At 36.2% G+C, this 16,012-nt stretch overlaps 2 protein-coding genes across 13 annotated transcripts; one reads left to right on the top strand and one right to left on the bottom strand.

Annotated features, from left to right (window-relative positions):
- Positions 1-388: 388 nt before the first annotated feature.
- On the bottom strand, positions 389-5,579 carry ERS (glutamate tRNA synthetase). Its single transcript, XM_088695114.1, has 14 exons — positions 5,219-5,579; positions 4,977-5,095; positions 4,654-4,775; positions 4,112-4,294; positions 3,812-3,930; positions 3,609-3,657; positions 3,399-3,500; positions 3,114-3,216; positions 2,893-2,956; positions 2,491-2,605; positions 2,049-2,149; positions 1,267-1,423; positions 888-1,166; positions 389-601 (listed from the first exon to the last, which is right to left on the bottom strand). The coding sequence occupies exons 1-13, from the start codon at positions 5,461-5,463 to the stop codon at positions 936-938; spliced, it is 1,710 nt and encodes a 569-aa protein (XP_088551240.1). The 5' UTR covers positions 5,464-5,579; the 3' UTR covers positions 389-601; positions 888-935.
- A 1,352-nt stretch (positions 5,580-6,931) lies between these two features.
- On the top strand, positions 6,932-15,971 carry LOC137726394 (phosphatidylinositol N-acetylglucosaminyltransferase subunit C). 12 transcript variants are annotated; one of them, XM_088695110.1, is made up of 6 exons: positions 6,938-7,107; positions 10,686-10,758; positions 12,408-12,526; positions 13,455-13,527; positions 14,849-15,158; positions 15,249-15,971. In XM_088695110.1, coding segments are annotated over exons 4-6 (864 nt in total). In that variant the 5' UTR covers positions 6,938-7,107; positions 10,686-10,758; positions 12,408-12,526; positions 13,455-13,525; the 3' UTR covers positions 15,801-15,971. The 12 variants fall into 12 exon arrangements, with proteins under 12 accessions (XP_088551234.1, XP_088551238.1, XP_088551239.1 ...); XM_088695103.1 differs by lacking the exon at positions 12,408-12,526 and adding an exon at positions 9,322-9,504 and having other exon boundaries at positions 6,939-7,107; positions 14,799-15,158; XM_088695112.1 differs by lacking the exon at positions 12,408-12,526 and having other exon boundaries at positions 6,937-7,107; positions 14,799-15,147.
- The last annotated feature ends 41 nt before the right edge of the window (positions 15,972-16,012 follow it).

Below are 16,012 nucleotides of genomic sequence, written 5' to 3'. Positions count from 1 at the left end.
GGAGAGAGAGGCTTGGAGTTTGAAGAGTATACGTACCAAGATCCCTAGTTTTTTTGTTTGTTTGATATAAGCGATATTGGGAGAGGTTGCTTCGAATTGAGCTACAAAAATTGGACATCAAAATGACAACTTATATATCTTGTATCCTATGAAAACAAGGCATAAAAATAGTTAAAAGTAGGGAAAATCAAGAGGCATGGAGCTAATAGAAGACTTAATGCAAAATTTAGCGTTGTGGCATTCTAACATCATACAATTGACCCCACTTAGTCAAATAAGAGAAATAAGACTTTGTTGTTTTAATTCTTTTCTAAGTGGGCAACTTTCAATCTTGTAACTTAGCAAGTGAACATGTTTTTAAATTCAAAAAATTGAAGTTATCCAGCAGTAGATAAAGCTTTTTCTCTACAATTTCTATCTGTGTTCAGATCCTTTTATGCAGCTATTGGTGCAGTACCTGTTTCACAAATATATAACACGACGGAAATCGAGCACATACACGAGGAGACATCGCTCCATCGGATCTGTGAAGGGCTTTGTGGCTTCCCTGAATTGTGCTGATACGGGAAGACGCTATCTTTTCCTAACAGAGTCACCGAAACTGATAAAAAGTGAAAACCAAGCAAAATTGGAACCCGATTTTGTACCATCATCCCACCAAATTTCTTACGAAAATAAAGACATAATTCAATGTGGAGCAAACACACGACCAAGGAGACGACCTCGTAAAACTCTATTTAAGTCTGGCTTTTCTTCATTGTCTATGTTACAACCAAAGTACTTGTCATAAGACTCATAGCAAGCACAGAAACACCCAGATTTGGGTAAAATTCATGTAACTGAGTAAAGATTTCGTGTTTTCTTAACAATAGGAATGTGATAGTTACCCTCTTTTGAAGCCAAAGAAAAAAAAAGCCGGTGAAAACTGCGTACTCTCAGTTTGATACAATGGTGGCAGTCTCCTGGAGAGGCTGATCCTTGATCAATGCTTCCCAGTCAACTTCCCTCAATATTTTGAACCTTTCATCTATTGTCACAAACCCGGCTTGAGGTGCAATAATACCAGACTTTCCCGCTTTGTGCAGTAAAAGCACGCTAGTCCCCATATCTGGGCCATGGAACTTTCCTGTTAACAGCACTCGGAGAGGCATAAACAGTGATTTTCCCTGCAATTAGAATTTCAAATGAACAAAACTTTCAGTCCATTTCCCAGAAATGGAAAAATGTTTACCAAAGGTGAAAAAAAATGAATGAAAATGAGGTCACCTTGCGCTTCAGTGATTTGCCAAAGCTCTTAACCCACTTTTGCCAACCAGCATGGCCTTCTTCAAGTGCACCAACGAGCTCACCGCTGTCATAAGCAGCTATAAAACTGGCAGCAAACTCAGAAAGTTTGTCTTCTAAGACTGGTTTGGCTTCAGCACTGCAGCCAGGACAGACAAAATCTAGTTATCATACAGCACTCTGTTAACATCAGTAGCCAACAACCATCCCCAGCTTAACTTACAAGTTACAAGAAAGCCAAATATTATGAACAGCAAGCCATAATTTATACAACTAGAAGTGGCTTAACCTAAATGAAACCTTCGATTTAGGAATTTCCACCCTTCCATTGAAATAAATCCATATCTTTTCCCATCTGAGTGAGAGCAAAATCTTATACAAGATATAATATGGCCTAGCCCAACTAGGTTCCAAAGAGCGATGTCATCTATTGATCATAAATTCAACTGTATACTTTTACAATACTCAGCTGTTGCTTGATGCCAATGTTTCATATGGAGCACTCTAAGTCATTTTCGCTTCACCCAATTCAAAACATAATTTCCAAAAATACCACTCAATAGGGAAATCAATGGTTATCCGAAAAGTGAGGAAACGCATATCAAAGTTGACAAGTGGGCAAGCATTTTTTCATATTCGATTAGAGAAAATTATATCTCAAATGCTTAGGAAATTCTCACAGTACCATTCACAAGTTGATTTTTTCAGTGAGCTGCAGAATGATAAAAACATAAAGCCAAAGTTTAAGTGCAATTAAAAATCACCTGGATAAAGTGTCATGTAAAGGATAAGATAACAAGTTAAAGAGGGCTTTATCTGAATCTGGTGTTAAATCGATCCCATCTTTGAGCAGCTCTACTGCCTCCTGCAAAATTGCAAAGTGCACACATGCTTCACTTGTCATGAATATAGAATATCTCTAGAGAAGTCAAATTGAACGTATAGCAAAAGCAGTCCACGCCTTTTCATTTAAGGAGAGTTTCAACTAATATAGAAATCATCAGAAAGTAACGAGCCTCCTCTGGAGGCATATGCATCCACTCTTTGTAACAGAACTATCTCAGTACAGCAGATCTATTCTAAAAGATCGTAAACCACAAACAATTCTGTTTGTAAGAGAGGTATCATCTACAGCAATGCGGAAGAATCAATCTTGAAAACAAAAAATAAGCTGCCAAATGAAAATGTGGATTAAATGAGTCTTACTTCAACAAATGAGCCCTCTGAATCAGTAAGGAGGCCAGTATTCTTCCACTGCTCGCCAATAAGCTTTGTCAATTCCTCAGATGGAAGTGCTCTTAAGTGTTGACCATTCATCCACCTTTAGTTTGTAAGCATATGTTAGAGGAAAATATCAAAAAAAAATGTCAGTTCTTCAACAACGCAATTAATTCAAGAATTCAATAAGCAGCCAAAATTCTCTCAGACACGATCCACATTAAAATCATAAAATCATAAAAATAAAAATCTAGATGTGGGATATAATGCAAAACAACCATGCAACTGAAAAATGTTCATTCAATCTGCTTCTCCAGGGAGGGGAATGCTACATAGAAGCAATAATTAGCAACCATTCTCGGTATATAGTAGATTAAAAGCCAAAATTACCTTAATTTGGTCGAGTCGAAAATGGCACCACTTTTGTTGACGCGACCAATTGTAAATTTCTCAACTATGAATTGCATGATAAAATTCAAGTAAGAAATTAGTCAAACAAATCACAAGGATATTTAAACAGCATGCAGAAGGTGAGCAGGTGATTTCTGAGGAGAGAATGATAGAGAGCAAGAGAGTGACAAAGTGACAATTAAAGAAAAGGGTACACTAACCTAGCTTCTCAAGGGTGAAGAATTCATTCTCAGTGCCATCACCCCAACCTAACAGTGCCAAGTAGTTCACCATTGCCTGGGGTAGATAGCCCATCTCCCTGTACTGTTGTGTTCTAGTTATTAGATGTCAAGACTATTTATCAATCAATATTGACAAAGAAACTCTTAAATAAAGGAAATCAGAACAGAGAACGGTGGGGCTTGACCTCTAGGAAACCATGGATGAAACATCCTGTAGTCCAACATATTTATCAAGTAACAATAAGCATATTTATAGATAACCACCTGGCCTACAGAAGTTGCACCATGCCTCTTTGACAGCTTACTCCGATCAGGGGCAAGAATTAAGGAAACATGTGCAAAGTCTGGCATTTGGAATCCTAGAGCCTGTGTTACAATGGCATTCATAAAACAATATCAGCTTCACTGTAAATGTTGAAAGATATTTGAAACCCTACCAGTAATAAAAATTAGGGCATGAGTTTAAAAAATTACCTTATATATTAATGCTTGCCTTAGAGTATTTGGTAAATGCTCCTCTGCTCTGAATGCAAGTTTTAAGAGATCACACGACATTAATAAATGGACGTACAAAAAATCATCAAACAAAAATCCAAGAAGCAATAGTAGTGAATGAAGAAACCACGAGGTTGGCAAAAAGCTCATCCTAACCATGTTAAATAGGCTGTTCATATTACCTAATAACATGTGAGATGGCCATAGTAGCATCATCAACTGTGACGCAAAAATTGTACACTGGTTGACCATTGCTTCTCATAATTACAAAATCTCCAAGAGTGTTCAGGTTCCAACTGACCTTCATGACAACATATAAAGTTAACACTCTATACACGTACTTGAATAAAAGTTTGATAGTGGTTGAAGCTAATTAAAATTTCTTAGAAGTTCCCTCCTTTGATAGTGAACAGCACACTTTACCATACTAGGAGTTCCTAAGCGCCCCCAACCCAACAACAACAACAAAAAGATGAACTAACCTCGCCTCGAATAAGGTCATTGATTTTTAAACTCCCTTCCTTTGGCACACGAAAACGATATGTGTATGGAGTTCCTCTTTCCAGCTCTTCTTGTACTTCTTTGTCTGTTGCATTGGCCCACTTCCCTGTGTACACCGGTGGCAGTTGTTTTAGTTTTGCAATCTCCTTCATTTTCTCTAGTTCCTGAATAGAACAATGTTAAGAATGCTTACTTAAAATAGCATTGTGGTTTAGTAGGGATTCAGAATCAGAAAAGAAAAGGATTCATAATGCTAAAAAAGCCCCATAAAATATATGAAGCAAAGTCTTTTTGTTGAACAATAATCTCGCACTCGTTTAGCCAAAAACAAGACATACAGAATAAATTAAAGGAAAAGATAAAAAAAAAAAGGCAAGGAAAAGTAATAAATCCATTCATGATTAATAATCTGAAGTTCCATTTGAAAATCTCTTACAAGCATAGTTTTGTTTCTAGGCAGTTTCTGATCATATAATTGGCAAGTGAAGACATGTTTCAAGACTCAACTATAGAAGGGAATCACCTCACTAGAGCAAAAGCAGCGATAGACATGACCAGATTCTACAAGCTTCTCAGCATACTGTTTGTACAACAAATTTCTTTCTGATTGTCGGTATGGACCATACTCTCCATCCACACCAGGTCCTGCAAAGTTAACCGAAAAATGAAATGACCCAGTTGAGAAAGGTACTAATCCTACCATCTCAAAGCTCAAACTATAAGGCATTATAATTCAAGTAATATCCAAATGCTTTCACATATACAGAGGAGCACAAAACCGGGTTCGATCAAAATTTAGGAATTTAAGAACAGGAGAAGAATCAAACAAGAAAAAGTTAACAATACCTTCATCCCAATTGAGGCCAAGCCAAGAGAGATCATGTAAGACAGCCTCCTCAGATTCCTTAGTAGACCTCTCCAAATCAGTGTCTTCAATTCTCAAAACAAACTTCCCTCCATTGGACCTGACCCAACACAACACAACACAGATACTCATATCGCATCAATGCTCAACCAAGTAAGCAAAAACCCGAAACGTTTCGGGATCGAAACCTGAAACCAAACGGGAAACAAAAAGAGGAAGGAACCTGGCAAACAGATAATTGAAGAGCGCAGTTCGAGCTCCACCGACGTGGAGGTTCCCGGTGGGAGAAGGGGCGAAGCGTACGCGTACTGGGTGTTGGGTCGACTTAGCAGAGACCGAGAAACTCCTCCTCCTCCCATGGAAGACTGAGGATTTGTTGTGGGATTGAGGGAAAAATGGAGGGAAAACATCTGCTGGGAAAGCTCTAATCTTCATCCGGATCTTGGGCATTGCAACCAAAGTTGCCATTTTTAATCGGCAATTTGGAGGATGAAGATGAAGATGAAGATGCAGTGAAGGCCTTCGTTTTGTTTGTGCTTTTGCTCAGCAAGCTATCTCGATTCTTGATTCTTGACAACAGAGTCCATGTAGGGGAATGGAAAGCAGTTTTTACCGGATTTTAAATCCCAGCCCTTAAAATAAGCACAACCGTTTTGATGGTGCCACGTATGTAAATTTTACCCCGGAGTTTAAACTCCGACTGGAGGATTTATTAGCATTTGAAATCCTGGGCGATACCAATTTATTGACTCATAAGTACTTCTATCAAAATATTTGAAATTTTTGACGAAAATCGAATTTAACATCTTTCAAATGCAAACTACAGTACTAAGTGGCTTGGACTGTCGAGGTTAAAAAAGCTTTAAGAGTATTTTAGATATTGAAAAAAGAATTAAATGAATCATCACACTAAAATCAAACATGAAAGCCTAATTACTGGACTAAACCTATTAATCAAAAGGAAATGAGCAAAACCCATTAATCCATTAATCAAATTGGATTCATATCAAATTTTGTTCTAAATAAAAGGGTTAAAGTAAGTTTTTTTTAATAGTTCGTTTGGAAATGTTTTTAAAATAACTAAAAACGTTTTTTTTTTTATTTATAAAAAACATTTCACTAAAAATGCTTTTATCATTTGAAAAGCATTTCTAAACAAACTACAAATAACAAAAAAATAATTTTTATAGCTACATATAATTAAGAAAGATTTCATTAAGTTTTTACTGAATAAAGTTGTTTTTTTTTTTTTCTTTTGGTAAATCAATCAAGGGGAAACTTAATATAAGTCTAATTTTTTGAACCAATAGTAGAAATAGTCCAGTTTATTAAAATAAATCCAATTTGTTACATTTAATTATTTAATTATCAATAGTTATCTGTTCAATAATAAGATTTATTATAAAAATCAAATTTCTTCCCAATTATCTCTTTACTTATTTTTTTTATTTATCTTTTTGTTATTTCTCATTCTTCCTCTTGCTTTAAACCCCGTTTATAGATTTTATTTTTAATTTTTATAATCAACCTATATCACAGGTTAATTATATTTATCTACCTATGTGACACATTCTTTTTTTTATAATCAACCCGTCACAGATTAATGTGTCTTGCTTGTAGGTATGTTATGTTTTTTCTACCTTTTAGTTAGGTTTCATATCTCATGTATAGGTATTATATATATTCATATATTTGTTACTTGAGTTAGGATAGAATGTTTTACAGATAAATTTATGTTAGTATATTAGTTTTTTTTGTTATAAGATATTAAATATATTTTTTTGGAGTTGGAAAATGCATAATATTAGGAGATTTTAATTGATTTTTAATATTTTTAGAAAATATAAAATGAGTATAAAAGAAATAAAAACATACAATTAAATAACTGGACTCATTCCTAAAAATACTCTACGTTTTTGGACTTAGATCTAAAAGCCCCATCAATCAATCCATGCTCATATTTCTGGTTGGCGGAAAGAAACGAAGTGAACATTGCGAAACTCAGAATCCCAACTCAGCGCCAACCTAGACAGACTTGTTCATTTCTGACGAGATTTTCCCGGTGGAGATGCATTCATCCACAACCAACACTCCGACTTTTCCTCTCTAAAGGTATTTTCTTTCCTTTTTCTCTCCACCACCTTCATTTTTTTTCCCATATGAAATACAATGCTTTCCATATTTTGTTCAACTCTGAAATTTGAGTTTTGTTCTTCTCTTGTTTGCGTCTGGCTTCGCATATTTTGTTCACCATTGTCCAGATTGCACATACTTGTTTTGTTATAATATTGATCGTTGAGGAGAACCCCACTTTGACACTTTAGAGTTCGAAGGCGGGATTTTGAGTGAAAAGATTTGGTTTTTGCTCAGAAAATACGAGTGTGATGGATGCATTCATGAGTGAAATCCTGTCTCCGACGCGACCCAGATGGCGAAAAGTGGCGTATGGAGGGATGCAACCTGGGTTTGATGACAATCACACGGATGACTCTTTTCTTGAAGATATGGTTATGAATGCCAATGTTGTTAAGAGGGACATTCTTAAAGTCATGCTGGATTCCGTTTCGATATCTCAATACCTCTGCATTGTTGCTCTTGTTGGTTTGGTTTGGACCTACACTCTCAGATCGATTCTTAATGAGAATTCGCTCTTGCTTCTCGATGTCACGCTTCTTGGATTGGGGTTTCTTGTTCTCCTTTTAACTAAAGAAATGCTTTCCTTTAGTCTCTTCTTTCGTTACTTGCTCAATATCTCCTTTTTCATCAGTGGCTTATATGTTTTAGCTCCCATCTATCAAACGCTCACCACATCCATCAGCTCAAACTCCATTTGGGCAGTAACAGTGTCACTCATTGTGCTCCATCTCTTCCTCCATGACTATTCTGGGTCCACCGTAAGAGCTCCCGGTGCTCTACACAATCCAACCTTGACGAGTTGCATCTCTTTGAATGCTTCAGTTGTGGCCTCAGTATTCATTGCTTCGTGCCTTCGGTCAAGGCTGCTTGTTTTCGCTATCATGCTTTTCTCTTTGCAAGTTTTCCTTTTCGCTCCTTTGGTTACTTACTGTATCAAGAAGTATTCCTTCTGTCTGCACCTTTGGTTTTCTTTTGGTCTGATGATTGCGACATTGACTCTTGTTTATACCTTGCATCTGTTACTTTTTGTGATGTTGTTAGGGTTGTTGATTTTTGTAACTGTGGTTTGTCCGTATTGGCTTATACGGATGCAAGAATACAAGTTTGAGATCAATGGTCCTTGGGATGAGGCTAAACTTTGTTTTGATATAACTGATTGAGACTTTTGTGCTGTATTTCTGATAGCTTTTGAAGATCAATAAAGGAAGCAATTGACTCATTATCTTCAGCCATTTTAATTTGCATAGCAACATGCATTCTATCATTTGTCGCCGATAGACTTCCGAGTATTCAAATATCTTTACTTTCAAGGAGATTAAAGTTGGGATAAGTTAGATTGATGTTATTAAATAAAGTCATTACTTTCAAGTGATTCATGCACACTTGTGCTCTGTTTTTGGTGGCCTGGGGCTGGGATATAATCTAAAGTTCTGGAAGGACATTACAATGGCAGGAAAGTTCACACGGTAATTTGATATAGTCCATTATGTTCATAGTTCATGGGGTATTTTGGTGGGCACTTTAGTTTTTCTTCATGATGTGATTCGCTGTACTTTTGTTGAAAGACATTCAATGGTAGAGTGTAAAAAGTATACTTCTATAAAACTTTAATCTTTTGAATACCATCTGTCCAATAATCAATGTGGAGGTACAATATGTGTAAGGTTGTTCAAAGAAGTACATCTGGGTTGGGTTATTTTGGATGGATGCTATTCTCTCTTTTGTGAGAGGCATTAGGTGGTGGCTGGCGGGAAAAAGGTAAAAGTGGCATTGAACTGGTGTGTGCTGATGGTTAATTAGGTGATTTGATTGGATAGTAAGAAGTGGATTTTTGAGAATTAGAGTAGGCTGGGGTGGAGTTTCATTTGATCTTGACTTTGGGCTTTAGTTTCATCCATATGCAGGTTGTTCCACTTTCTTTTACAATTCAGATTGGATAGCAGCAGTTATGTAATAGTTTAGTTTTAAACGGGGTTTGTATTATGGTAAGAAGTCTGATGGGTTTTGTTGTTTTGAGTGCAGTGTGTTTACTTGTCAGTGTGATTGTACATTATCATTGCTTTTTAATAATATTATCCTTGTTTCTTATAAAGAAGATAAAAGTCAGTCAGTCTGTTAATCATCTGTGCACACATGTAATTGTGCTGATATCAGTTTTGACCATCACTTGTTAATTTTCATTGGCCAAAGAAAGAAGCAGACAAATGAATTGAAATAGATTCTGAACATAAAAAGGCGACCCTGAGCCAACAAGGCTCCCACTTTGTTGTTTTGGTGGAGGGATAACGTCTATCGTCCTTGCAAAGAGGTTGTTTCCATGACTCGAACCCATGACCTTCGGTTACAAAGAAGCTACCTTTCCATTGTGCCAAGGTTTGCCCTCATTGTGATGCATAATAATTAGAAATATATCAGTATTTGCCATTACTTGTTGGGCTACTTGTATTTATCTGAGATGATTTCCCTAAACCTCTAAAGTTTAAAAGTCTTTGCACTTTTCTTCTTTCTCTTAATGTAAATTTTTATTACTAGTTTGGTTAAGCAGTCCATTACAATACAAATAGTTCTTGCCTAGATGATGAAGATTATCTGATGAGACTAGTCAGATCTTTAAGAGCGATGAAGGCCTCATAGTAATATTCTCCACCTATTCATCTGGTTTTCCCTTCAGTCACGTACTACAACTTGTACAACTGAACTTCAATATGTTTTATATGCGACATAGAAACCATGTCTTTGCTTAAATCATCGAATTTAACTCCACCAAAACAGTTGAAAACAAGGATGCAGAAGTACCTTCTCCTTGTCATCGCCCATCTGATGCACTAGATATCCACTAACTGGACAAACCAATCAAAGTTTCAAGAGCAACCATATTAGGAAGCATGTCAGTGGACGTCATTTCGGAATTCTGATCAGATAGCATGACCAAACTGTGGTATTGTACTGCATGTATTATTGGATGAGAGATTTTGGAAGCATCCAGTTGTTATAATTAGTGTACTTGATTGTATGGATCTTTAGAAGATTAGAAGGGACATCCATTAGAAACTATGGCTTGTATAGATCTTATGCATAAGGACTTACAAAGGTTTCAGTATATTTTCCCCTGTATGATGAAACTATGGAAATTTGAAATTTTGGTGCGTTGCTTTTGCTTAAGTCCCAGATTTCTGCAATTCTTTAGCAAATACTTCTTTGGTTGTGCTAGTTATTACGTAGAAGGAACATTGTAAAGAAATCTTAGGAACCAAGTCGAGCAGTACCAATTTTCTTTCACTGAGATATTACAGTGAACACGAATTTTTAAATAAATCTGAGTACAGTTTTATTCTCTTTCTCTTTAATTTTATGCAATGTTTCTTTCTGAAGTTGTGTCTCCAACATTTTCAAGATAAAAAGAAAAATAAATGCTGATGACCCAAGACTGTTCTGGGATTTTTCCACCATATCTGGATTCTTTTATGATGGATGCTTTAAAGTGACTTTAATGTTTAAAATGAAAGTTCCAGAATAGGGATTCTTATAATTTTGAATTTGATTTTTAATCTTAGGTAAGTGAGCCAAAGAAGTGGTCATTCTTCTGGTTCGAAGAACGTACTCATCTATCCTTGGGACCCAACAAAGGTAAGTACCTTGGTATTTTTGTGTCCTTAAAAAGAATTGTGCATGGTTAATGTTGTTGTAACAGTATATTAAAATATAAAAGTACTTTTGCAATGCGATAGATCTCAGGAAGATCATACTGCTTGTGGTTTTGGACATGTTACATGAACATAAAGATCATATCCGTCTCATATAAAGTCTTAGTTTTCATCTTGGTGTAAATTATGGCTCCTGTAGATTTTGTGTTCGTATATCCCTTTCTCAACTCGGACAGTCGAGAAACAAAATACATGGCCTCAGAAAAATCTTCATATTTATAGGCAATGCTTGTTCTCTAAAGTGAATAAAGCTAGTATGGTTGATCACTGCTCGGCAAAAACTTTTACTGCTCCTTCTGGTAGCAGTAAGTTAAAGAAATGATCTGTCCAGATTAAAAAAAAAAGGGTTAAAGTTCTTTGCTACTTTTACTTTAATTTTCCGCTTAATAGAGTAGCAAGAAACAATGTTCAAGCGTGGTTAATTCAGAAGTAAAAATGCCCCCCTTGTATTCAAGAAAGCATGAGCTAGACAAAGGTATATACAGTTCCACTCTCTTATAAACCATAAGCAATCACATTTAGTTGGAATAGTTCTTGCTAACACTTGAGTTCCGTTAATGAAACATTAATTTGTCTCATCTTTGAATTGAAATAAATGCCTTATTTTCTTTTCTAGAACTTTGAACTTATTTTCCTTCCCTACCTGTGGCCGTTTTTTAAATCTAGCAATAGCAGATATTATGTTAACGCTATTCTGTAGTGAGCAATTCCCTGCTCAGACATAGTACATAACTTAGGTCTTTTTGTCATGAGCCTGCAGAAGAAGTAAGTGTCCTAGACATTTGAAGGAAGCCACCAGTCTTGAATAGTAAAATGCAAAGATTTCATTGAAACCAATCATAAGTTCATAACACCTTGCATATGCCCATGTTAGACGGTGTGATTTGTTCTTTTGCTTTTCTCTTTCACTAGTATTGCAAAATGAGATCGCAGGGCCGAATGTTATTGCAAGGTGGAACAATTATGTGATGAGCATAATTATTTTGTTATTTACAAAGCAGTGCATTGCGACTTTAGTACAATATGAATCCTAGAACGCCATTGCGCTCGGTTCTGTGTCATGTCTTCTGTTAGATCCAAGTACTCTAAGTCTTTTCTTAGAGTCTCTTCCAAAGTTTTCCTAGGTCTTTCTCTACCCCTTCGGCCGTGGACCTCTGTCTCGTAGTCGCATCTTCTAAGAACGATATTTTAAGAACGATAACTACATTTTGGTTCTTAAGAAATATTCTAAGCTAGGAAAGGCCTGAAATTGAAATAAAGAAGTGTTGTCAAAAATAACAATTCCGATTTTTTTTGGTCCTCGGATTACTCACTACCAAATTATCAGATTCTCAATACCATTTTCTTGAAAACTTGCATACAACATCTATCCATCTTCCATCTTAGTAGTTGTAATCCAATTCATTCTCAGCTCAGTTTTGGTCCTATGATTACTCCCTCCCAAATGTGATTGTTATTCTGTGTGCAAAATAAAATTTCACTAAAATTTAAGGCTGTGAGCATTTATGCATCACAAAGTTTTCATAGCTATGCTGTTTTTAAAACCTTTTGATGAGCTCTTCTATTTGGTAGGTACCAATAAATTCAAAAATGCCAAGAAGCAGGAGCTCAAAGACAAAAATAGAAAACAAAAAGCCATTGGGAAATAGGAAGTCTTTTCTGGGGATATCACAAATTTAACAATAACATTTGTATGTGTGCAATATTGGGTTTTATACAATATGTACATCTCTGTACAACAGTCCAACAATTTACAACTAAATTTTTACTTATCTGAAGTCAATACCATATTTCATGTGCCTTTTACTTGGGGGATGTCTAAACGATTCCTACCTTTTACTTTTAAAATGGCAGTCTCGTTTCATACCATAAGAAAATATAGAACGAACATAAAAATACCAAGTGTTGATTTCCAGTACCTCTCCCCTGCAGGATGTGATTGTCACATTTTGTTACTTGAAATTTGTTTCATGCTGCAAAGGGTCCTACTTCCTAGCTTTAAAGATTAGAGCAAGAAGAGAACAACTCCAGGTTTGAGTCCCCTCTGAGGTTTAGATTAGAAGCTAATTTCATTAGCAAGTAAATGCCTCTGAGGTTTAGAAACTATGGCTTGTTTAGATATTAGGCATAAGGACTTGCAAAAGTTTCAGTATTTTTCCCCTGTATGATGAAACTATGGAAATTTGAAATTTTGGTGCGTTGCTTTTGCTTAAGTCCCAGATTTCTGCAATTCTTTAGCAAATACTTCTTTGGTTGTGCTAGTTATTACGTAGAAGGAACATTGTAAAGAAATCATTAGGAACCAAGTCGAGCAGTGCCATGGCCCCTGGACCAATTTTCTTTCACCGAGATATTACAGTTAATACGAATTTGTAAATAAGTTTGAGTACAGTTTTATTCTCTTTCCCTTTAATTTTATGCAATGTTTCTTTCTGAAGTTGTGTCTCCAACATTTTCAAGATAAAAAGAAAAATAAATGCTGATGACCCAAACTGTTCTGGGATTTTTCCACCATATCTGAATTCTTTTATGATGGATGCTTTAAAGTTGCTTTAGTGTTTAAAATGAAAGTTCCAGAATAGGGATTCTTATAATTTTGAATTTGATTTTTAATGTTAGGTAAGTGAGCTAAAGAAGTGGCTATTCTTCTGGTTCGAAGAACGTACTCATCTATTCTTGGGACCCAACAAATGTAAGTACCTTGGTATTTTTGTGTCCTTAAAAAGAATTGTGCATGGTTAATGTTGTTGTAACAGTAGGTTAAAATTTAAAAGTACTTTTGCAATGCGATAGATCTCAGGAAGATCATACTGCTTGTGGTTTTGGACATGTTACATGACCATAAAGATCATATCTGTCTCATATGAAGTCTTAGTTTTCATCTTGGTGTAAATTATGGCTCCTGTAGTTTATGTGTTCGTATATCCCTTTCTCAACTTGGACAGTCGAGAAACAAAATACATGGCCTCAGAAAAATCTTCATATTTATAGGCAATGCTTGTTCTCTAAAGTGAATAAAGCTAGTATAGTTGATAACTGCTCGGCAAAAACTTTTACTGCTCCTTCTGGTTGCAGTAAGTTAAAGAACTGATCTATCCAGATTAAAAAAAAAAAGGGTTAAAGTTCTTTGCTACTTTTACTTTAATTTTCCGCTTAATAGAGTAGCAAGAAACAATGTTCAAGCGTGGTTAATTCAAAAGTGAAATTGCCCCCCTTGTATTCAAGAACGCATGAGCTAGATAAAGGTATATACAGTTCCACTCTCTTATAAACCATAAGCAATCACATTCAGTTGGAATAGTTCATGCTAACACTGAGTTCCGTTAATGAAACGTTAATATGTCTCATCTTTGAATTGAAATAAATGCCTTATTTTCTTTTCAAGAACTTATTTTCCTTCCCTACCTGTGGCCCTTTTTTTGATCTAGCAATAGCAGATATTATGTTAACACTATCTGTCGTGAGCAATTCCCTGCTCAGACGTAGTACATAGCTCAGGTCTTTTTGTCATGAGCCTGCAGAAGAAGTAAGTGTCCTAGACATTAGAAGGAAGCCACCAGTCTTGAATAGTAAAATGCAAAGATTTCGTTGAAACCAATCATAAGTTCATAACACTTTGCAGATGTCCATCTTAGACGGTGTGATTAGTTCTTTTTCTTTTCTCTTTCACTACTTTTGCAAAATGAGATCGCAGGGCCGAATGTTATTGCAAGGTGGAACAATTATGTGATGAGCATAATTATTTTGTTTATTACAAAGCAGTGCATTGCGACTTTAGTACAAGAAAAACTGTTTAACTTAGAAAGAAACAACCAACGTTGGAAAGGACCTTTACAGCTGTAATGTTTGTCTCATATCACTTTCTGACTATACACATGTATACAGTTGTACGTATATACATGATATTCTTAATAAACACATTTAATTACAATTGTATACATGTATATATACACATTCACACAGATGGGAAAGAAGAACAATAAGCTCAAGGGTGCTGAAAATGTTGGAACTAGGTCACGAGCTGCAACCATATGGAATGATCAAAGGGCAGGTATATTCTGTGACTTGTGTATTAAGGAGGTTCAGGCAGGACATTGTTCCCGCACTCACTTTAACAAACTTGGATGGCAAAGTTTGGTTGAGAACTTCAGTAAAGAGACGGGAAAAGAGTGTGACATCGTACAACTGCAAAAGAAGTGGGATTCACTTAAAGTTGAATGGAAAATGTGGAAGGAGCTGATTGGAAAGGAATCTGGTCTGGGGTGGAATTCCGCCAAGAATACCATCGATGCATCCAAGGAATGGTGGCATGGTAAAATTCAGGTTTGCAAATTTCCCTCTAGTTTTTAATGTTGTATTTTATTATATCATCATGAGTCCTTTCTAATAGGTCATATCTCTCTAAAATGCCAGCTGGATTGTGATTATGCGAAATTTCGAAACAAGGGCATTAATCCAGAGTTGGAGGAGAAGCTAGATATGATGTTCATGAACACCACAATCAACAGGGATAATGTCGTTACACTCAAAGGTAGTGGCGATGCAGATCAGGCAATCCCAATTGTGATGACCCAAGCCATAAAAAGGTCATCAGGGAGGGGGAAACGAAGAAAAGTTGAAGAACCTGAGACTCAAGTTAGAAGGAAAGGAAAGGTAAAAGTAGTCGCCGTAGGTAGGGGGAAGGTGAGAGGTGCTGCAAAATTGTCACAACAGAATGACCAACCTGCGGAGTCAGTTGACAGTAGTAGTTCTGTAACACCGATATCACAGGGTGGTCCACATGGCAGTAGCATTGCCGAAGTGATGCAAGCAGTTGGAGCTTTACCGGGGGTAGAGACCGGGAGCGAATTGTGGTTCTTTACAACTCAGTTATTCCTGTCTGAAGGCAAGAGAGAGATGTTCGCATGCATGAAAGATCCCGGCATTAAGCTCCATTGGCTTAATTATGAATATGCTGCAAAATAAGCCGGATGTCTTTATATTATGAAGTATGAACATTGTCATATTACGTTGTTAGGATTACGACTTAAAGCGAGTGGCTGTTATCTGGAGAACTATCATACGTTTGGTTGTTACCGCTGTTAATTCTGATTGTTATCGGCGTTGGTTAGGTTATTCTAATTCGCTAGCATACAACTACGAATGTGTAAGTTCCATTGCTTTGGAGAGATTTGAAG

Source organism: Pyrus communis, chromosome 5 (assembly GCF_041283825.1).
Source record: "Pyrus communis isolate YQ-2024b chromosome 5, ASM4128382v1, whole genome shotgun sequence".
In the NCBI taxonomy this organism is placed as follows: Eukaryota; Viridiplantae; Streptophyta; class Magnoliopsida; order Rosales; family Rosaceae; genus Pyrus; species Pyrus communis.
Note: the sequence above shows the minus strand (reverse complement) of the source record. Positions and strands in the feature narration are given on the sequence as shown.